At 38.9% G+C, this 23,288-nt stretch overlaps 1 protein-coding gene across 3 annotated transcripts in view; it reads left to right on the forward strand.

Annotated features, from left to right (window-relative positions):
- Positions 1–23,288, forward strand: part of CRIM1 (cysteine rich transmembrane BMP regulator 1) — a 187,874-nt gene that overhangs the window by 30,849 nt on the left and 133,737 nt on the right. For all 3 annotated transcript variants that reach the window (XM_019741906.2, XM_019741916.2, XM_074331893.1), the window contains exon 2: positions 7,755–7,928. In XM_019741906.2, the coding sequence (XP_019597465.1) occupies positions 7,755–7,928 (174 nt within the window). The remainder of the gene's footprint in view (positions 1–7,754; positions 7,929–23,288) is intronic.

Here is a 23,288-nt window from a genome sequence, read left to right on the forward strand (position 1 = left end):
ACAATAGAAGTCCTACAGAGGAGATAATACTTAATTCAGTCCCTGTAGAGTGGATGAAACCTGGACAAAGAGTATTAAAGACTGAATAGGAATTTTCAAAGCAGGTAAAGAGACGACGCTTTCTAGGCAGAAAGAACAGCTTGTGCAGAGAGCCCCAGAGTCATGAAACAGCTTTTAGGGTGCATAGTCATTAAGTATGACTGGAATAAAGGGAAGGACTGGAAGAGATGAGGTTGAAGAAGTGGATTGGGATCAAATCTAAACAGGCTTTGTTTTCCATGTCAAACACTTGAATGGCCAGATGTTGGACTTTATTTTATAGACTGTTGCTTCCCAGCTCCATATCCTTAAGAAGTTTGACAGGGCTCTTCTTCCCTGGGTGTTATTTACACTAAGCACCTCGATAGGAGAATAAAACACTATGATTGAGGTGTAATCACCTGGCTGAATTCAAGGATGGCTTTTAGACTATCTAGGTGAAGAGAGGAAATGTGTAACAATTGGACACTTCTCCAAGATAATTTTTCCCTCAGCTAAGATAATTTTTAAGCAGCAGTACATTCGATAACTGAAAAACAATAATCTTGGAAGCTGGTTAAACATGGGGAGTTACATGTTTTAATGCATATTCAAGCTCAGGGAAGACTGTTGCTCAATAGTGACATGTGCCTGAATAGAAGGCCAGTTCAGCACTGCACAAACATGGGCCAGGGGAGGAGTCCTGAGATTTTCCTTTAAAAATGCTGGATCTACTCTCAAAGCAGAGGAAATGTAACCATAGGGTACAGAGTAATTGTAGCTCGGGGAAAATGTACATGAGCAATCTAGCAGCTGTCAATCAAATATCATAAGCATGTGATTCTATCACACTGTGCCCAATAAATTGTTAGCATTTTGTACAATTTCAACAGATGCCAGAATTGAGGAAACAGGAAGATAAAGTCTAAAGGCACTTCATGGATTATCCATTCCTCCTCCGTTTTAGTTCCAATTTAGAAAAATTGGAACCTAGAGAGCCAAATGCCTTGTTCAAGGTCGCTCTGTGAACTAATGACAGAGCTTTGGTTGTGGTCTCCTGGGCCGGAGCCCTCCATCGCCTGCCTACTTCTCCTAATGTACTGGGTAGAATTGTGAAGTAGAAGAGTGAGTGGGGTTCTGTAGTCCCAGCCTCTCCTCATCTTCTTGTTGCATGAATCCATTGCTTTTAGAGACACTGCTTGTCTTCTCAAGCTCCTCTCTGTTCCCACTAGGTTCCTATCAAATAGGAAATTATCCTTCTCTTACTTAACCTTTTCCTCTGTTTCAGGATTCCTAGAAACATTTCATTCACATACTTGGTATGATTTTGATTCAAATGGGGGAAACTTGTAAACTCCTTTTTCCTAGCACCTTGAATCCTTAGCACCTTGCTCAGTTCTTGCTGTAATTGTGTGCATATTTCAGTATTTGCATTGTTTTAGATTCAGGGTTTGACCATTGTGGTGTATCATTGCATATGCCAAACATAGTTTCACTTTGTGGCACTGCCTGTGCAACAGATTTTGGTGATGTGAATCATTTCTGATAGCCATAATTCTGCCGTTCTTGCTTTGCGTGGATTATAGCACTGGGGAGAAAGGGAGAGGGAAGCGCCGGCTTTCAGAACATCCGCCTTAAGCTTAGAGTAGAGAGAATGAAAGTTCAGTGTATTTGATTCCTCCTTGAGCAGAACTGAACGCCTGACAACAGCCAGCCAGGAACTGGGGGAGGTACGAGCAACACTTTTACATTACACTGGAGTGTCTAGGCTGGCATGGAAGAGATGCCGCTATTAGCTATTTGCATTTTACTCTAGCCACATGGATATGTGAACAGCTGGAGAATTAATTTCATCTGTATTCCCAGAAGCCTCTCCTCTGCCAACAGAATTCCATTACTGTGAGCTTCTGAGTGTATACCATGAATTTGTTTCTTGCTTTTTAATATCTGCTATAGCATATTTCTGGTAAGTGGATTACCACATAAAAAGTGTCTTGGTTTGGTGTAAACTCTGTTAACCTAGGCAGTTACCAGGTAGGAAAGGTGAGACTCTGAGTATACAAATGCATTCTGCCTTCAGGAAGTTGTATTTCAGATGAACACAGTACTTTGTCCAGTAAGTACAGTCATACCTAAAACATTTTATCCCATGTTAGTGGAATTTTAGATACCAGCAAGCAGATGGAAAGATACTGTGAAGGGCAGAGAGGTGGAATCTAGGACCAGTCAGGCAGGGTTGCTATAGCTGTTTCCTCGAGCTCCTGGGCACAGAGGGGGGTGTCCCTTCTAGCTGCTGTTTCCCTGATCAGGGTGTGTGTGTTTGTACATGTTCTAAGATTCCTCTTCCTGCACGTCCTTTTCCTCAGTGCCCCCTTTGCTACCCTCAGGGTTGAATCTCCTTTCTAACTAGACTTTGCATTTACAATCTTTCGTTATCACGTAGGGAAGGAAAAAATTTCTGGCATTATCGTGAATGTGGGAGAATACTTTGTGGAGGAGAAAGACCGAGTCCAGGGTAGCACTGAATATGGCTGTTGGAAGGACAGGTGTTTTTGCTTCGGCACAACATGTGTGCTTTTAAACCAAAACCCAAAACAATTCACTACACTGAAAATACAAGAGCTGTTAAGAAAAATAGGGTTAGAGGCAAGTCACTCAACACCTATGGAACTGTGTGCACAGGGGATAAATATAAATTGTAAGGATCCAAATAAAAATACTGACACAGGTAAGCCACACGTGGCATCTGCCCCTGGAGCCTGGGTAACGCGTCGTCCGCGGCCTTCCCCACTCCTGAGCTCATGCTGCTTCCCTCGGGGCACAGGGCCTGAAGACATTCACTTTCAATGAAGACCAATTTTATCTGAATTAAACATAAGATCCAGGGGGAGTTTCTTCATCATGATTTTTAAATACAGGGGAACCGTCTCTAGCTTTTTCATTTGCACTCAGAGATTCCCAGCATAGTTTAATTGTAGTAGAAACTTCAGCCACTAGAGCAGCCCTTTCTTTCACTAAAGGAAGCAATTTAAACACGACGATCAGCCTTTGCTTAAGGTGTTCATTTATTGCTAAGACTTTCTTCAGTTGTGAAAACTTGCTCCTTATCTTTTCATAATACTAATGTGCTGGGAAAAATCATGAATGAACCAGCACAACTTCTGCATTAGCCTGACTTGATTTTCTATTTACCAGTTATGTATTAGCTAAATCACAGTAGAGAAACATGCATTTTTATGGTTTAGTGGTAGCTATTCGGGGAAGAGGTACCCGGTGCCCTTCGTTATTTCTCAGCCCTGGGTCCTGTGCTGCTTTGGCCCAGGTACACCAGCAAGGCATGCTCTTTGGAATAGCGGTTCTCAAAGTGTGGGCTGCAGACCCCTGGAGGACCCCAAGCACATGAGGTCAAAACTATTTCCTAGTCGTGTTAAATGTTATTGTTTTATTCTGTGGGTTAACGTGGGGTGGGGGGGGTACCAATGCAGTGGTGGTAAAACTGCTGGCTTCTTAGTAAGAATAGAAGCTGTGGCACCAAACTGTGCTACTTAGTCCTGGCATTTGTCACCACCAGTAGAGTAAATACTAATAACAAAATAATGAACAACAGAAAAAGTGCATTTCCCTTAAGCAGGCCCTGGATGGAAGCAGTACAAGTTACTAATTTTATTAACTTTCAGCCATTGATTACACTTCTTATTAATGTTCCGTGGGATGAAATGGGAAGGACTCTCAGAGCATTTCTGCTGCTGTAGGCTGAAGCCCAGGGTTGTCTCAAGGAAAAGCATCATACTTCGAGATGTCTTCTAAACATTCAAGGCGAGGTTTCAGGTTAGCAAAGAGATATAACTGACGCCTCACTGCAGTACTGACATATTTGGACATATTGGAGCATGCATGGCTTTTAATTCGTACATGAAATGATCCGATTTCTCTCATTTTATGTTTAGAGAAAAGAACGTCACATTCTGATTGGTATCTTGCGGAAGTTGCACACTTAAAAATATATCTGCAGAGGTTTCTCAACTGTGTTGACCTTTCAGGCCAGGAGACTTGACCTTTCAGTACCAGGAAAAAAACTGGATATAAATAGTTAAAGGGCAATACTCCTGCTTTTAACTTTTTCGTGCCCCCCCCACCCCGACCAGTGCAAGGAGAAACCAGGAACTATGTTAGAGAATCAGATCCTTGACCCTTGCACTGTATATATGGATTTACTTAGGGAAAAGGAGATTTTAAAACATCAGATTTCCCAATCACTGTCAACAGCACGATTGGGCTCAGATTTGATTTCTCTAATCAAACCTCACTAAGTGTTTGCTTTCAATCCCTGTTGTTTGGCTGTTAAATTATTTTAAAATAGAGTGTTCTGTAATAGAAAACAAAATCATTTGTCTCAGAAGCATGTTATACTTGATCCTAATAACACAGTGGTTACCAAGGGAACTATTTTCCAAGAAAAAAGCAAAGTATTGATTAGGATAGGGACATAGAGTGGAAAGGGTTCTTCTCAAAAAAGAAAATAAAAGCATATAAGACACTTTTGGCTTCAGGGTCAGATGCTTCCTGATGGGTCTCCGTGGCCATGATGTTTCCTAAGGGGACGGTCAGGCTTACCTGTGCATCCCCAAGTGCAGCCTGTCACTGCTGCCAAGAAGCTGCTGCTGAGAATAACGCAGAAAACTGTAAGGAGTCAGCGAGAGCATGAAGGGCGGTTGCCTTTTAATTCTGATTCCACATTCAGGAAAAAACGGTCTTCCTGTGGGGAGGCAGAGAAAGCATCTGGCAGTGAAAACAAATTGGCTTAGAGATGGACTCCTTGGAAGGGCTTTTGATGTCAGCCAGGTGATAAGAAGTTTGGGAGTCTTAGAGCTGAACTGGGAAAGAGACTAATGATAGATGATTCCTTGTGAGAAAAGTGCCAAACTATGTCGGAGCATTTCTTTAAAACGTGTGCCTCATTAATGCTTTACTAATTAGGTTTTAAAATAGCATTTTTATTGTATAAACATATTCTTTATATTGAAAAAGTTTTCCTTGTGATATTTTGTGTGTGTATAAATATTTGGACTTATTGGAAAATATTGGGCATTTGTAATATACACACACACACACACACACGCATACTTTTTAGACGAGACACTTTCTGTTAAAAAAAAAAAAAGAGCATAGACAACAGCATCGACCATACCAATGACATGAGACTCCAGATAGATGGATAAGTGGACAGATATTGAACACTGTCCTAAGTCCTGGGGTATGGAATTCAAAGTTGGGTAAGACCTGGCTCTGCTCATGAGAACTCTTTGTCTAATGGGGAAGTTTGATTTAATGTCAAAATCATTACCACGGGGACAAGAGGTCTCTGAAGGTGTTTGCCAGGGCATGGAGGATGGAGCAACTCCAAGTTGGAAAAGATTTCTCAAAAGAGCTAACATTTGAACTAGGCCTTGAAGGATGAAAGGGAGTTACCGGAAGAAGAAGAGAAGGAAGTTTTCTGGATAGATAATAGTCCATGAGCAGAGGCATGAAAGCAGTTATTCAGGGTTTGTAGTGAGAATCTCTGTGTGGTTCGAGCATGTGCATGTGTGAGGGATCCGTAAAAGATGAGTCTGGAGAAGTAGGTCGAAGCTATATCATGAAGAACCTTATATTTTTATTCTTATATTCAATCAGAAGTTTGGACTTTTTCTTGTTGGCAAGAGAGAACCACTGAGCAGGTTTGTTTTTTGAGGAAGAGTATTCTGATGACAGTAAGGGGAGTGGTGGGGGAGTGGAAAGATGAGAATAGTGTCCAGGACTCTGGATAGAGGATATTGTACTTGTTCAGGAGAGTAATGTTTTCAGGGAGTTCCAGTTACAATGAAGGGAAGGCGTGTTCATTGTGGGGGGAAAAATATGTGTCACAATCCACTCAATTTACTGATATATTAACTGTACATATTTATGAAAATAGTAAAAACATTTCTTCTCAGAATATGATGGGAAAGAGGAGAAATATAGTTTTTCAGTGGTTCAAGTGTTACTTGAATTTCTTACAGGTTTGTAAGTTCCTAGGGTCGAACTATATTTGAGTTACAAATTTAAATATACAGTCACGAAAATTCCTTCATGGCAGATTTCACTAAACTGGATGAGGCCAGTGGTATTAATAGCATGTCAACAATGAAATATAGAGATAAGAGATCATTTGCATGCACCATTTTGTTATATATTATAACTGACGACTAAATCATCACCTACTTTTCCATGTTGAATTGTTTCAACATATTCTTACCTGGTGTTCCTTTCAGAGTGACTTAATAATCTCACTGTTGTCTTGATAGGAATGCTCCTTTGTGTGTGTGTATGTTACATATACACATCGTAATTACAGGCTAAATAGGAAAACAAATTTTACAGCAGATAAATTGTGTTTTTCTTTAAACTTATAAAGTCATTTTACTAAGATCTGAGACTTTGATCAAATAAGTGAGCTTGAGCTCCTGAGATTAAAACGAGGTTTTCTATTCTCCCTTTTCAAAGATTCACACTAAAGCTCTTTATATTGTAAATGATATCCTCCCAAAGATCCCTTGACAAGAAAATTGTTTATTTCATTGAGGGAAAACAGTCTTTTGCCAAACTAACTCAGTAAGTCAGTGATGTCACCAGAAGTAAAAGTTAGCCCCATAAAAATCTTAGCCATTCATTTATACCGTCTTCTAGAAAACACATTCTTAAGATGGCTTTATACCTGCCTTTGTTTGAGCAGCAGGTTTAAGGTATCTTAAATTCAAGCACTTTTAAAAATTCTCTCCAGATATGGTATCAGAAACATGTTTACTATTTAATAGTCAGTACTCAGTAAAGGTGTGGTAAAGTATCTATTAAAGATAATGTTAAGAGGGGGGAAAAAACCCACATAACGTCCTAGAGATTCATAGCGAAATAATCCGGTTTTCTGTTTAAGAGGTGTTTCAACTCTGAGGAATAGCATTAAGGATTGAGTCTGCCTGTTGTTCTGTCATGTTTGTTTAATGTGATCTGGGTCCCATGAAATCTGGTTTTAATAATCTACTTCTTACTGTTTACTCCATTCTGTGACCAGGACACTGATTTCGTCCCGGGCTCAGAATGTGACTGCCTCAGCCTCTGACCAGGTTGTAGACCTTATTTTCGTTGTCGTTTCAGGCTTTGGTTGTGATTATTAACGGATGTTAGCATCCGCGTTGAAATGCACTCGAGAGGATCTCCACCATTGTATTCCATTCTTGACTTTTGCTGGTGTCTGTATTTTTTATGTTTATTAGCTGCTTTCATATATTAAATTGCAGAGCCGTTTTAAACCTGAAGCTAGTCTCTGCCATGTGGAATAAACTATTGTGGGTCTTTTGGGAATAATTTTGTAGATTGACAAACATGACCCCTGTAATTTGATTGCACATCGGAAAATCCAGGAATCTTTGTTTAAAATTAAAAAATGTAAAGGAATCCCAATTATTGTTTTAATAACACATAAGAGACTGAGTGGTTTTTGATCACAGACGTTTGTCTACATGTGTGGCTGTATTTCAGTCTTCTCAGTTATTAGGAGGTCGAGTTTCATTCATTTGTAAAATTGCAGCCAAACTGCCTTTTGTAAATTGAGGTGTCAAAATTGGATGTTAATCTTGACATCCTTGCACATTTTTGCTTTCCAGCCGGCTTTTGAATGAAGCTAACAAGTAAACATTATGTGGTTCTTAATTGTTTTACAGATGAGAACTGGGATGATGACCAACTGCTTGGTGTTGAACCATGTAATGAAAACCTTGTCTCTGGCTGCAATATAATCAATGGGAAATGTGAATGTGGCACCATTCGGACCTGTAACAACCCCTTTGAGTTTCCAAGGAAGGATATGTGCCTTTCAGCTTTGAAGAGGATTGAAGGTAAGTGTGATTTTTCACATTTGTAACCTTTGCATTGTGTAACCCTGTACAGTGATAGTATTTGAGTTTGAAAAGGCAAAGACAAGCTTACAGAGATTGGTAGCTTTTGTAATCCTAAACGAGGTGCATACAGTTGATGAAGTGGCGATGTGACGGGGTATGTGCGCACTCGTGTGTATCTGTACCCTGAAAGTCGTGGAATGGTGGTAATACTGTGGTGGTATGAGCAGGGTACGTTGTGCCAGCTTGCCTCGGTCGCCTCTGCATAATGGATGATGTCACAAGTGGTGTGCTTGGGATCAGTATCTGTTGTCACCTTGTCTATTCCGTGTGATTTCCCATAGGAAGATGCTCCATGAGGAGAGGGCTGATTAGAAATGCAGCTCATCTGGCTAGAAAGTGTATCTCTTTAAAAGAGGTAGGAGAATTGTGCAGTGATGACTGAAGGCTTAGGTTGGTTTTGCCATGGGGCAAAATCCCATAGGTGTGGATGGGTCCTTGGGCACTTCACCTCCAGAATGAAGTCAGAAATCACATTAAAATAACAATTATACTAATATAGCTCATAACTTTCGTACATTTGTGCATAAAACCTAGAGAAAAGATTGAGGATTTGAAAATCTGATTCATGACTACGGTAATAACAAGTGGTCTTTCCTGAGCTTGGGGCCATGGCTCGCCACCAGAATGACCACAAAGGGGAAGGCCTGGACTTGCATCTCAGTCCTGTCCCTGACCTGCACTGAACTGTCTCTCAGCCCCAGGTTCCCCTTGGGAAAAAAGAGGACTGAAGGGGACATTCTTAAATACAACTTTTATCTCTAAAACAATGCATTCTCAGATAGAAAGGTAGGTAATATAGTTTGGAATTTCAAGGATTTGCGAGGTCCAAAATCAAACTCATAAGGACAGTGGAGCAGGGCTGAAGTTTTGGAATTGCCGTTTCCAAGTTATGTTAAATGGTAATAAAGAATAAGAAATTTATTACCGCCTCTAAAATAACATTTCTCTTTGTATTTACCATTGCTGTGGAATCATTAAAAGAGAATATAGTAGAAAACAATAGATATAATATTTTAGAACCACAGAGTCTTGGATAATATTAAATCTAGTCCTTGCATTTGAAAATTAGAAAGCTGAGATCCACACAGTGGATAACTAACAAGCCTAGGACTAACTATGTGGAGTCTTTTTTTCAATTAAATCATGACATTAGACAACACAGTCAGTTACCTTACTCGTTTTTACTGTTTCTTGGCTCTGTGCTCATCCCTGTTGCCAGCCCCATTGCCTGCCAAAAAAGTATTTTGTCAGCTTCATTCAGTATATAACTTTCAGGGATGTAGTTATGCAGTGGTCAAATACCATGTAAATAATTAATTTAGTTACTCACACACATTTAAAATCACATTATGCAAAATAATGCAGCAGTTTCCATAATTGCTTTTTGCGGGTCTACGTTTCATGGAAGTGTGGTGCTCACATGTTTCAAATACATCAACCGAGGCTCTCATTGTCTGTGCTCATACTCCCTTCCTAGTCATTTATCACCCTGTCTCTGAACATACCCTCCTCACTACCGTAGAACTTGTTTGAAATGCAGCACATTTTGAATCTGCATTCACAACTTTTATTGTAAAACACAGCATCTTTTCACATGAGACAGGAGACTGTTGCATTTTCAATTAGTTAGGTGTATGTTTATGATCTTTACAACGTGAAGATTAACTGCATTGATTTTACAAGTGATTCTAAGAAGGCTGTTTATGAAACACTGCATTTCCAATTTTGAGAGCGTTCTCTCAGGAATAATTACTGTAGCTGATTAAATTTCTTTCCTTTTTGTTTTGTTTCTTTTTCTTTTGAACAGATTCTGTCGGATGGCCTCTATCTAATCCACAAGTAGGATTGGTTGAGGTCACTTAAGGTTAATGTACCTTGTACAAATAGTATTTTGCTTTTCAACATAAAGCACCTTGCAATGTTCAAGGTCTTGTAAGAAGTCAGTATTAGGGGATTTCCCTTTTCTAAGACACAATTTTGAAGAAAAAGCCCTACTTAACATTCAGGTATATATTGCATATGAATGAATTAGTGAAGATATAATACAATGTATAATTAAGTCATTAATAGTGATGAAAACTTCAAATGCTATAGGAATTTAGGGCCAAAATATGTAACCTGAATTATATGATAAGGTATCATGGAGAAGGTGGAGTCTGAACAATACGGAATTTGCATGGTGATGGATTCTAGGAAGGAGAAGGATGTGGACAGAAGAATAAAATGTAGGAGTGAGATTTGCGTGACTTTTATGTAAACTAGTCTAAGGGAAACTAGTCTAAAAGAGCAAGATTTTATGCTGCTAGGTTATAGGAAGTAAAAATGGGAGGCAATGGTCCAGATTATAAAATGTCTTCAACGTTGTGTGGGGAACTCACGCCTGGTCATTGGAGCTATCAGAAATCATTGTAGGTTTATGAGCAGAGAGAGGTAGAGCATGGAGAAATCAGTGTTAGGCAGACTGGGGTTGTGGGGGGATGTGGAGTGGATTAGCAAGTGCGAGATTGCAGTGGAGAGGCTCACTGTAGAGCTGTTTCGGTTATTTTGATGTGCTGCCACAAGAGACTAGGCTAGGAGATAGCAGGGAAATAGAAAGGAAGAGGGGGATGCATACCATTTGGCTGGAAGAACCTACAGTACCTGCTGACAGATAAAGGAAGTATGAAAATGCACAAAGATGATTCTAGGGTTCCTAAACTGAAATAATAGAAGAATACTAGTGCAAGTAACAGAAATGGGTAAACTCTTTCGAGATGTTTGTGGTAAAGTAGAACTGAAAAATGGAGTGATTGTTTTAGGGGGTATATGGTCAAGAGGAACTTTGAAAATATGGGTGACGTGATAGCATGTTTGAATGATGACCAGAATGATATAGTAGAAAGGGAGAGACCAGTAAGGGAATGATTGCAGGAACAAAGTGTTTGTTGAGGGAGAAGAGCAATATTGTTTCTACTTCTCAGAGATGTGCGAAACAAGGTCTTGTGCTGACATTGAGGTGGAAGAAGAGCTGTGAAAGATTGAGGAAGGAGGTAAATGTAAAACAGACATCCCAGAGAGAGAATGAGTGAATTGACCAGGGCAATGTATTAGGATGGCCTCCTTATACTGACAGCTGACCGTCAGGTTAGTGGTTATAAATCGGAAGCGAAATCAGCCAGCAGAGTTCTCTGCTTTTCTCCACCTCTGGTGCAGGTGCATTGTAGGTGGAGACGTGGCTTTAACCTTGGATTCTTCCAGCAAAACCTGGCTGCCACAGAGTTTTCTGGAGGGGCCACTCTGGGCTTCGTAATTGTAGGTAAAGTTGATGAATAAAGTTGGACTTTTAAGTACTCATGTGACTCCAGGTAGGGGTAAGTAGCTGTTATTTTCTTTAAAAAAAATTACTATAATTCAGAGCAGTTGTAAAAAATGTAGGAAGTAATCAGAAATATGAAACAAAGCCAAGTTCAGGGAAGGATGTAAAACACCACGGAAAACATTCATCTGTTCAGCCACCCAACAAATGTTTATTGAGCGCCAAATGTGTACTAGACATCAGTTCTAATTGCTGAGGATGCAGCACTCACAGAGCTTATATCCAGAAGGGGAGGGATGACAATAAACACAAAAATGAACAAGAAAATACAGCATGATAAAAGCTATGAAAAACAAAAATCAGGATGATATTATAGAGAATTACTGGGATTACTGGGAAAATTGCTCTAGATATGGATATCAGGAAAATATGGATTTCCATGAAGGGAAAGCATTTAAACTGAAATATGAATGTAAGAAGGAGTCAAAAATATGATGACCAGAGGGGAGAGAATTCCATGCAGAGGGAACTGCAAGTGTGAAAGCTGTAAGGTGAAAATGAGCTTGGTGTGTTGAAGGAATAGCAAGAAATAGCAAGGTCCCTGTGACTGGGTGGAGTGAGGGAGGGAGAGAGGTAAGGGCCTTATAGGTTAAGGTGAGGTGTGTGGATTTGGTGATGAACGTAGTAAAGCTGTTGAAAGGATTGTGATCAAGCATTTTACAGAATTTGATTTGTGTTCTAAACAATGAATATGATGAAGAAGCTTGAGGGGAGGCTGGGGCCACAGGTAGGGGAATCTTTTAGTAGTTCAGGTAAGAGGTAATGGTGACCCACACCTAAGGACTGGAGATGGGGAGATGGTTTGGTTTGAGATATGATTTGGAACTAGAACTAACAGAACTTGTTGATAGACTATATGTAGGGGTAGGTGTGAGGGAAAAAGGAACCAAGAAGTTCTCTTAGATTTGGGGTTTAAGCAAATTGTTGTGCCCTCTACTTGGGAGAGGAGCAGACTTAGGGAAGACTAAGAGTTTTGGACAAATTAAATGAGACACCCAAGTAGAGCTACTTGTCACTTAGGTAATTTTTGATGTCATTAACTCATTTAGAAGTGTTCATACGTGCATAGCTTCATGATAAGTATACTGAGGACTACAAAGATATATTCCCAAGCCCTTTCCACAAAGAGGTTGGGAGATTGTAGAGAAATATAAAAATAATCCAATTCATACTGATTTATCATCAGAGACCAACCAAAGGGATATCTGTGTAGGAATCCATAAAATGTGTTCTTTTCTTAAATACACTTGTTAGCCATCGTGCATCACACAGCACGTGGGTAACTAGAATAGCATAGCTTATGTGGAACTCGTTCCTATTTGGAGCTGGACAGTGAACATTTTGAAAAACGAGGGGGGACACTTGGGACTTAAGAAACTCCTCCTCTGTTTTAGCTAAAAGCACTTAGAGGTAGTGTTAAATGGTTTATAATTTGGGACTATATTTAATTAGTTTTTCTCTACAAGGTATTTTAGAGAAAAGATAGCTCATCAGAAATTGGCATGTGATACTTTATATCTGTCTTATGTTGAGTGAACAAAGAAGAGCTGCTATGCATTCATAAGATGGATAAATCACGGAAGGCTTTGTGGAGGAGTTGGGAACTGTGTCCAATCCTGAGAAATGTGGCTCAGCAGATGGGAGAGGAGAATTTAAGAGCAGCCTTAGAGATACAAAAGAGAGGGTGGACAAAGGGGTCGAGATAGGACGGAATTAAGGTGGTCAAGTTGGTGGGTTTTAGTGGCTGATTGACTTTGGACGATGAGGACCCGGAAGATTCCCAGATTTGGGGTGCAGGGGGTGATTGTCAAGATAGATGCTTGGTTGGGCGCACAATGATCCGGATTTAGAGTGGTATCATTTACTAGAAGGTGGAACACAGGGAGAGCAGCTTTATAGGAGGGAGGTAGGATGAGATGGGTGTTGAGTTTATTTTATGTTGGAGATATCAATGGAGAATCAAAAGCGAAGATGAGAATTACGGATCTGGAACTCAGAGGGAGATCTGGGCTGGAGGTAAGGATTTGTGAGTCATCCTCCCAGGGAGAGTGTGGTGTGTGGTTAATGATTTTGGAGGGTGGGCCTGTTCATGTCACAGTAATGGGCATAATGGAGGGGGAAAGTGGCTGGCAGTGTTAACACACCAACAGTGACATGAAAGGACCTGTGCAGGGACGGTGGTGCAGGAAGCGTTGAGTGCTGTCAGCTCAGTGGAAGCCTAAGGATCTTACTGTCAGCTAACCCAAAGTTAGCCTAAAGCACAATGGTTGGCACCCATGATACTGGGATGTATAAAGCAGAATGTATCATTTTAATTAATTATTAACTGAATGATTGGTTAATTTGTACTCCCTGTGTCAAAAAAAGACTTCAGAAGGGTTGGAGTAGATGCAAGCTGGTCACACTCATACCTGAGATGAGAGCCGTTCAGAATAGCAGCACAACAGTGATTAAATAATTGGATGGGAAGGTGAAGAAACAGCATTATAGCCATATTCTCTTTCAGTCTGGGAGAATCCTCTCCTCAGCATTCGCTTCTACAAATACCTTCTGAGGCTGCTCCCTTTATTATACAGCTGCTCTAATTTTTTATCCATTTAGTCATTCGAAAAGTATGTATTGAGCACACGCTATATGCTGCCCCACCTCAAATTTCTACAGTTTGACTTTGTTTTGCCTTTAACTGAGGAACCATTTTCCAAATAGCCTTCAAGGTGCAGGTGCATAAATTGAAACACATTTTAGATACACTCTGGCACCTTGCTTTTGACTTTTTAGAAAGATAATTTTATAAATGTCTTAAATTATATTTTTAAGTATTTATCTATCTTGGAAATGTACATTGTATAACATACATGTACACTCAGGCAGAAATGAAAAATCAGAAATAAAATGAGAAGGATTTGTTTCTATGAAATTTTATCTCTGTATTTTTCTGTTGCTTAAAACAAAAAGAAGTTGAATCTTTATGTTGTGTGACAATAGCCTTTGACGCAAAACTAATTTTGACACACAGGCAAATGGCTCCTGTTTTGTAAACTTTCTTCTTTTAGTTTTTAAAAACCTAAATATCAGTTGCTTCAGAGCCTTAACTATTATTAATTATTCTGTGCTCTAAATTTACTATTCCAGCCCTACCTGAGGAAATGTTAATATTCTGTGAGGTGTTACTCCATTTTTAGTTCTTTACCTTTAACTTATTTCTTTCACACAAGTAAAGCATAACTGCTAGATTTTATTCTCGGTTCTTCTCCTTTTCTTGGCCTATAGCCTACAGTACAACCTGTGCTGTGAGTGGCCTGATCAGATATACTAACTCTTGATGACATCTATGTTTTCCAGTAGACAAACATTTAGTTAGTATTTAGAAAGATACATGATACTGTTTGCTTTTATTCATAGAACGTTTTTCCTCAATATTTCTTGGGGTTTTTTTGTGGGAGGTTGAGGCCAGTGGGAGGGATGCTCACACACACACACACAAAAAAATAAATAAATAAATAAATAAATAAATAAATAAATAAATAAATAAAACAAAACACCCAAGAAAATGTGATTAAATAGAGCTGGCATATTATTTAACATTCCTTCCGTCTCTGAGACAGTCTCACAGTATTCCCTCTTGACCCGCTTGCCACTGAAACTGTACAGGATGGAGACACTTTGAGCTATAGGAAGAGATTTGCTGCCACCCCCAAATACAAGTCGAGGGACGACAGAAGCAGGAGCTCCACCCTGACCCATCATGTTCCCACATGGGGCTCAAGGTCCCTGGTGAGGCCAGGGCATCGTGCATGGAGGGAATCTCCTAGCTTTCTTAAATGTGAGAGAACTTAATGGTCACACAGAGATTTTGATTTACCGAGATTGGGGAACCTGCATTTCCAGCAAGCCGCCAGGAGAAGCTCCTACTGCCGCGTTTTCACCTCATTCGAGTAGCAAAGTCATAGAGAGTTGATGTGAATCTGCCTCGCGGCACAGAGATGGACTTGATGTGCTCCTGCAGGAGAACATCTTGACTTTAAGTAATCATTGGACTTCCTCTTGATTGTGACTCCTTTCATTTTTCACTGTTTTCAAAAGCAAAGCACTTGTAATACAAGTTGTTCTACTTCAAACATTAATACCGAGTAATAGTTTCATTATGCAATTTTTAGAACTTTCCTTACCTATTAAAAGAAATGGAAACCCAGTTTCCGAGTATAGGGACACGTGGTGAGGAACAAAACAAATCCTAAGGTTGGATGCTGGGGAAATTGTTAGTGAACGTGATCCTTCCTATGAGCTCACCTATTTGATCTTTGCTAAGCTTTAGAAATATATCCGAGACCTTATGTCTGTGGACTTCTTTTTAAATCAATTATATTGATCTGCATGGTATTAAATGTCATTATCCCCAAATCTTTCCTAATATAGTATCTATCGATTATGGTAAAAATGATCCAGTGTAATCTTTAAGTCACAAGATCAGATATACTGAGAGTCAAATTACATGTTCTCCCAACATATAATTGCTATATACTGTAAGATTGTGATACAGCAGAGTTAAATTTATAAGGTCCTTACAACTTGGCAGTGCTGTAACTATTCTGCTGAAGAGAGGGTAGACAGGGGTGAGTATTGTCCATTTTATGAGGTTTATGAAGTTGAGGAGGAAAACAATCTTTGGGAAGCACTTGGCGTTTCAAAGTTGCTGTTACGTAATCCTTGATAATAGACTATCTGCACATAAGTACAAAAAAAAGGGGGGGAAGATAAAACCTTTCAAACTCTGATTCTTACTTACTGTGAAGCCGAGCATTCCTTGTTGTGAGGGCTGTGCCTTCTTCTCTGTTTCAGAACTGTTAAGTGCACAGATTCATGATTTTTAAGTTAGTCCTTTGCTTCATTAAGATTACTCATCACAGACTCTTTTTCTTAGGCTAGATACATCTGAGGTCAGTTGTCATGCTTGTGAATGGGTTACTTTAGCTCATATAAATGGTTCAAGAAATAATTTTTGAGGAATTCAGTTACCATTGCTTATCAAGTTGGGAAACATTAACCCTTCCCTTGACCAAATTAAAACAAAACACATTTAACCTTACCTTCCAGATGGATAAGGGTCCTCATTACCATCAAGGTCTCAGTTGATTTGATTTTTTCTTTAGTTGTCCAAGTGCCATTTAAGATACTTGCTTAAGTAAGGCAGCATGGCTTTCATAAAGCAACTTTAAATCGGTATTGCTGTCCCCCTCTCTTTGTAAAAACAGTTACACATTGATAATATAGCTTTCCTTTTTTGGAAGATACATATAAAGTGACTTTGAAATCTAAATATACGTGTTTCATTTTAATTTCTAACAGTTGCATGGGGAAAGAAAGTTTGGACAGCGTTATTTATTTTCATAAGTAGTAGATTGTTATTTACATTGACAACTAAATCAGTATTTTAGAATTGTTATGGTTGCAAATTGTTGTTTTGCTGTCTTGATAACTGGTACGGGGGGAATAAAGGGCTACTAAAAGGCGGAAAGAGTTTCAAATATCTGGGAAATCAAAACAGGAAACTCAAGGAACTTGGCATAAGACCAGTTGGAGAGGAGCTAGAATAATTATAATTATATCTGCATTTTAACTGTTGGAAGTCATACAGTGACCTTCTGGTTGTTGTGATTTCTTGTGCCCAGCAAAATAAATAAATAAATAAAATAAAATAAAATCAATAAATCACAGTTAAATATCTTATATCCTAGTGCTAAGAAGGGAGTGTGTGTGTGTGTGTGTTTAGAGGAGCATTTTATTCAGCCACTTTGGGATTACAATAAATGGTGTAACAAACAAATTTTCAATCTGACCCTTAGAATGATGCTTTCTATATAGTTACATGTGAACAGCCCATAACATTCTGTACCATTTGTTGATCCCCTCCCTTTCTTTGCTTCAACTCTTTGTGCTTTCAAACCATCTCTTCTGTCCCCAATTGTGTATAGCCCAAATGTCTGCCTGTACCTACTCCCAGCTTAGAACAGGAGTACCAGAAGTTGTAGGTGAACAGCTTTTGCTACAAGTATATGCTTGTTTGAAGATTAAATACCATGTACTTAGTATGTTTTTTAAAACACACTTACTGATACTGTTACCAGGACAAAAAAACAACCTGGCATCTTCAGCCAGGGAAATGGTATTCTTTGGGGACCATGCTTAACGCTTTCTGTTTCCACCTACCAGGGATGCTTAAGTGATGCTCTTCTCAGTTCACGTTTTAGCTTCTGGGTAGCCCTGAACAGCCCCTTGCGTGTTTGTGGTTTCTGACTTGGCTGTAGGCGACCTCGCAGTTATTCCTAGGGCTTGGCGTGTGCTCTCTCACACAGAGCTGCTGAGTTGCTGTTTTGCCCAGCTGTGTCCGGCTAAACCCTTGCCCCCACAAGGGTTCTTCCTGCCATGAGCAAGGAGTCTGGAATCCCGGCCCAGGAGGCCTTCGGAGCTGCTGCAGAGGGAGCTGAGTGGGGACCACTCCCCAGAGCAGGGCCCCCTTCCTCTGAGAGGAGTTGGCCTGTCCGGTCTGTGTCCTGACCCAGGCCAGCTGTCTCCATCCACTATACAGAGGGTGCAGACCACCAGGAGTTGTCATTCCCAAACTTAGGCCATTAAAACCTCATTAATTAGTGTAATTAGTATTTGAAAAACATAATCTGGGATTTTGGACAACTCAGGGACACTTGTTGGTTTATATTCTGCTTCTAGAACAAAAACCGTCTGTTAAAAGGGAAGTTCAAGAAACAGTTTGGGAGCATAATCACTTTAGCAGGAGTTTACATTCCATCAAAAAGTGATCATTTCAAATGTTTTTCTAAACTCATCAATATAGGTAAGGATTCTCCGGTAGATACTGTGTTTCTTCCATTTCCCAGCCTTGCCAGTATTGTGTGTTTACTAGTACCTTGATTAAGACATCCTTCAAGGAACAAAGAAACCTTTTTTGAATAAAGTGGATTTTAATTTTTTAAAAAGCAAGAATATCTTGATTGATAGGAGATGAGGTGAACATCTACAATTACACATGAAGATGCATCTTGAGACAAAGCTACAACTTCTTCCCCTTCTTATTGAAAGTTAACAGAGCAGACCTTAGGTCAAAATGGTGAAGATTGCCAAATTGGTCTTTTTTCCTCTGGCCACCCCATTCTATTTATTCATTCCCCCCCCCACCCCCAACCTCAAAAGCTCAACTTCCTCTTTTTTTTTTTTTTTTAACCACCAGCACCTGTAATCAAAGGAAAAAAATGTAAATTATCTACTCTTGATTACACTCCAGAATGCTCCTTCAGCCAGAATTTGTATTGTAATGCTTTCTGATTGTGAAATTCCTAATGAAGGAATTCAGCTCAGAAGTAGGAGAGCTCGTTTGGATGGAGCAGAGTCCCCTAAAGTTAATCCTGCCCTTTCCTGAGTGTGTCCTGTACCCGTGGGGGGAGCATGGTTCTGGGGCCGGCCCAGCTGCACACGGGTATTCAAGATAACACGGAAAGGACCTCACCCGAAGAAGTCTAGTGGGAGAGATGAGATGGGCACACAGGCAGTCGTAAAAAGGGCAGAGTAGCCGTTCACAGGCTCCATAGTGGTGTGCATGGTAGGCTTCTAGAAGATACTGGTAAAAGTAAATCAAAACTTAATCAGTTGAAAAGCTCTTTGATGATTTATAGACATACTATGTTTACTTCTAGAACTGGTGCCTTACAATCTTCATTGTAAATGGATAACTTTCTCAAGAAAGGTACTTAAGAGCACTAAAATTCAGTATGTGGGTTTTTGGGGTTTTTTTTTAAAGAAATAAAAGTAAAATGTGACTTATTCCCTGGTTCATGTTGACCTGCACTAAGAATGCTGTTCTGTGCATTGGAATAATTTATCTTGAAATCTATGAGAGGATTCTTAGGTAGTCTCTTAGATACAATGTATTCTCATAGTAGGTTGTTGATACATTTAAAGCTGGGAATATACTCTTTGATAGGGTCCCTTCCTGCTTTTGATTTTGTTGCTAAGTTTTTTTGCATCAGGAGGAAGTAACAGCTGTAAGTAATGCCTATAAACTTGGAAGAGGGAAGGGATTAACACGTGATAAATTAATATTTGTGTGAGTTTTTAAGAAAGTGGAATGTTCCTTTTCAATTGTGGATGTTTTTTGTTTCTGGCTGACAACTTCCTAGTTTCACTTCATTATTCTTTTCTCTGTCACTGGGATTTTTTTTTTATTATTTTTTTTAAATTTCCCGAAAAGTAAGTAAGGCGCTTCCTCCTTATCAGTAACCTTTCTTTTCCCGTTCCAATAACAAAAGAACAATACAGGAATTTAATAATGTTAAAAAAATGGATACTTTTTTTTTTTAATATATCCATTATTTGTCCATAGATAAAAATCCAAGTTTTATAGACATAGAGAAAAGCTTCATGTGAATAAAATGAGCTCCTATTTTATCGTGTACTTCTTAGGGTTCTTTTCCTTTTACCCAGTTTGGAAAATGACATAAAGAATTCTTTTTTTTTCCTCTTCAAAATCTGTTCCCATGTTCTGCTAAAAGTCCTGAAAATTAAAAAGCTAGGTAAGACTCCTGGTTGTTGACTTAACAGAAGGATATTTTAAAGGTGTCTCAAATACATTCCGATCATGTTTATATATTTATATTACATAAAAGATTGTTGTTTACTGTTCTTGGTGCTTTTGCCAAAAAAAAAAAAAAAAAAAAAAAGCCCAGTCTGCCTCACAGAGCTTTTATAAATATCAGGGGTGTGTTTTTGCAACAGTGGACATGAAAGGACGCTTGTTTCAGTGTTTTGATGCAGTTGGAATTCATGGCAGAGGTGCATTTAAAGTGGCTTCTGAAGTATCCTTGAAACCACATGGAGCAAGGACCCTGGGGACCTGTCCTGTGGTGGTCCCGCCGTGGCCTCAGAGGCCCTTGCTTGTTTCCTTTGCTTCCTTTCTAAGACGTGAAACAAAACCAAATAGTCTCAGTTGTGTCTGACGCAGATCTTGGCAATGAGTGAAGTTTTTAAACTTCCGAAATAGCTTGCCTATAACATTTAAAGTTATGATTTATCTCTGTGGTAGTAAAAAAAATACATATAACATTCTTCCATTTATTTGTTCTCAGTGCCCTTTGGCATTCTGATTGCTAATCACAATGGAACCTTATGAATGCTCTCTGATGGAAAGCCAACTTGTTTCTACTCTGTGAGGAATTTTTCAAATGAAATTAGGCTGTAGTGTCACACTTCAGTGCTACTTGGAATTCCCAAAAATGTTACCTTTGTGTCCTTTCATGCCTCCTGTCCTGGCTTTGTGTTTGCCTAAATTCAAGTCTTATTATGTTTTCTTTGGGGGACCTTTGGATATGTCAATAACTAAGCAAATATCTTTAATCCTAAGAGTGTATCTATCCCATGTGATCTATAATAGTGTGTGTTCATGTGCATAGGAAACGTGTTTTTGTTTCCTGTTAAAAAATCATACATGTCATGTGTACTTGTATATTTTCTATGCCAAGAAGTACATTGTATACACATGTGTTCCATGTGCATATATGAATCATAGGTAGATGTGTGGAAGTGTGTATATACATACATGGTGACATACAGTGTATATGTGGAACTAAATGCAACCCTGTGACTATTTTTATCTTACCTGATATGTAAATGTCTGCAATGACCTATATGTTATTAAATATGACAGCGCTGAGAGTGGAGTTCCTTTCTCTGAGTTAAGAGTTTTCTGAAAGTTTTGCTCTTCTTTGGTGGTAGAAATTAGTCACAGAATCTGACCACTGGCTGTACATTCCAACAATTCTTTTCAAGGATCAGTATAATATTATGCACTTAGTGAATAGCTTGTGGAGGACAAAGCAAGACTCTTCAAATAAATATTATTCCAACTCCTTCCACTTTCATTTCCCTTATCACTATAACAACCACACCCAACTTTGCTATTAAGCTCTGCGTTGTCTCTCTGTTTCCCACACGCCAGTGAAGCTGACCCTATTGAGTAGCAAAGGAAATATGAGAGATAAAGTGGAAAACTGCCTTCCTTGTGTTGACATTTCTATAACAACAAGTCAGAAAGCTTGTCTCCCTCTGGGTGGACAAGAGCTGCTCCGGGTCATGACTAGATGGTATGTCCCTTAGTAACCATGCTGACTCCTGGTAGAATTATTTAAAACATTCCAGTGAATAACCCTGAATTCTGGTAAACAAAAGGGGAGTGGTTGTTAACTTACAAACTGCTTCAATTCTATATATGGAAAAGAGAATACTGAGGAAGAAGGTAAAGATCAACATAGGATGAAGGTCTCCAAATTTCCGAGATTAAGCCACCCTAAGTGAGATATCTGGACCACCCTAAGTGAGATAGTATTTTTCAGGAGTCTCCATATTTGACCCTTCAGGGCTCTGCAGTGGGAATTCTTTGGATTTTTACTGCTCTCTTGATTGTGAGATCTTTATTACATCTTTGTTGTATCTTATAGGTGTATTACTGTTCAGTTCAGAGGGATTTTTAATTAAATCACACACTAACTTGATGCTTCATGGTTTTGTATCTATTCCTCAGTCATATTAACATTTCCATCAAGATTTTTGCCATCTCTTAAGAGTTCTTTGTTTACATGAGTTTTAAAACCTTTGACTGATATGAATCATATCACCAAATGTGGTGGCTCATTTGATGTGTGTTTTCTTAACATAATGTTACATCATTGATTTTGTTGTATCTCCCCTGGGCTAAGGTACTGTTTTCTGTTACCAGAAAACATATTTGAGTTCTTTGTAAATCTTATGTCAAGTACCTCCTAAGAAGTGGAGTAAAATGATTATCTCTCACATTATTTACTATTATTTGTAGCATCAAAAGTAAATGAAATGTCCCCAGGAAAAGAGGTTATAAAACTACAACACATAGATATATTGAGGAATTAGGAGGTACAGTAAATGTGAAATGGGCTTAAGAATGACTTTATTCACTTACTGGCAGTTTGGAAGGACTCAGGCTGTCAGGGAAATGGACCAGTTTGCATTAATATAAAACCCTAGAAATTTAAATAAATCATGTTTCAAAGCAATACCAGGATTTTTCTTGAATGCTGCTGAATAAATTCTGCTTTTTAAATGTTAGCTAGATGTATGTCACTGACATGCATAAGCTGAGAGGACCACAAAAATATCCATTTCAGGTTTTAAAATATTTAAGCTCTTTAATGTTCTTTTGACCTTCAGTTAAAGGACATAGTCACATAGCAGAGGAAATACCTCAAATTCTGGGTTTGTTTTCTTATACTTTTTTGGCACAGTTACAATAGTAGGACTTTCCTTTAATTTTTTTCACAGTACAGTCAACACAGGCTTTTCACACAAGCGGGAAAAGACCGTCATGAGGCCAAAAGCAATATGTTTCTCTGTGCTCAGTGGCAGGACCTAATTGAATGGCTTGTTGTTTCACAGGGAGCCTAGAACGAAAAAGCAAACAAACAGAATCCCTCATGAATACAAATTTTGTATAAAATTAGCTACCAACATATGTATATATAATATGTGTATATATGCTCAAAACTTAATGCATTCAATGCCCCATTATTTTGAACTTGTTGAATCTTTGTCACTCTCTGCAAGTCATGTCATCTGTTTATATAGTTTTGGGAGTTTCACCTGGATTTTCAGCTGCTTGAAGATGTTTCTTCGTTAGCTGAAGAACAGACCCTAGTTTAATTAAAGTACTTATAAAGTGTATATATTTTGACATGAGTACTTATTTCAACTCTGTTAGTATTTCAGCCATTTTGTCATTTGTCACTAGTGAAAGGTGACTTAAAGCTTGAGGGAATGAAGCAATGGCATCTGATTTCCCATTAATTTAAATGCCCAGATCAAAACAATAAATTGAGGACATCTTTCCATTTTCATATTTTCTTAGC

Source organism: Rhinolophus sinicus, linkage group LG05, assembly GCF_036562045.2.
Source record: "Rhinolophus sinicus isolate RSC01 linkage group LG05, ASM3656204v1, whole genome shotgun sequence".
Classification (NCBI taxonomy): domain Eukaryota; kingdom Metazoa; phylum Chordata; class Mammalia; order Chiroptera; family Rhinolophidae; genus Rhinolophus; species Rhinolophus sinicus.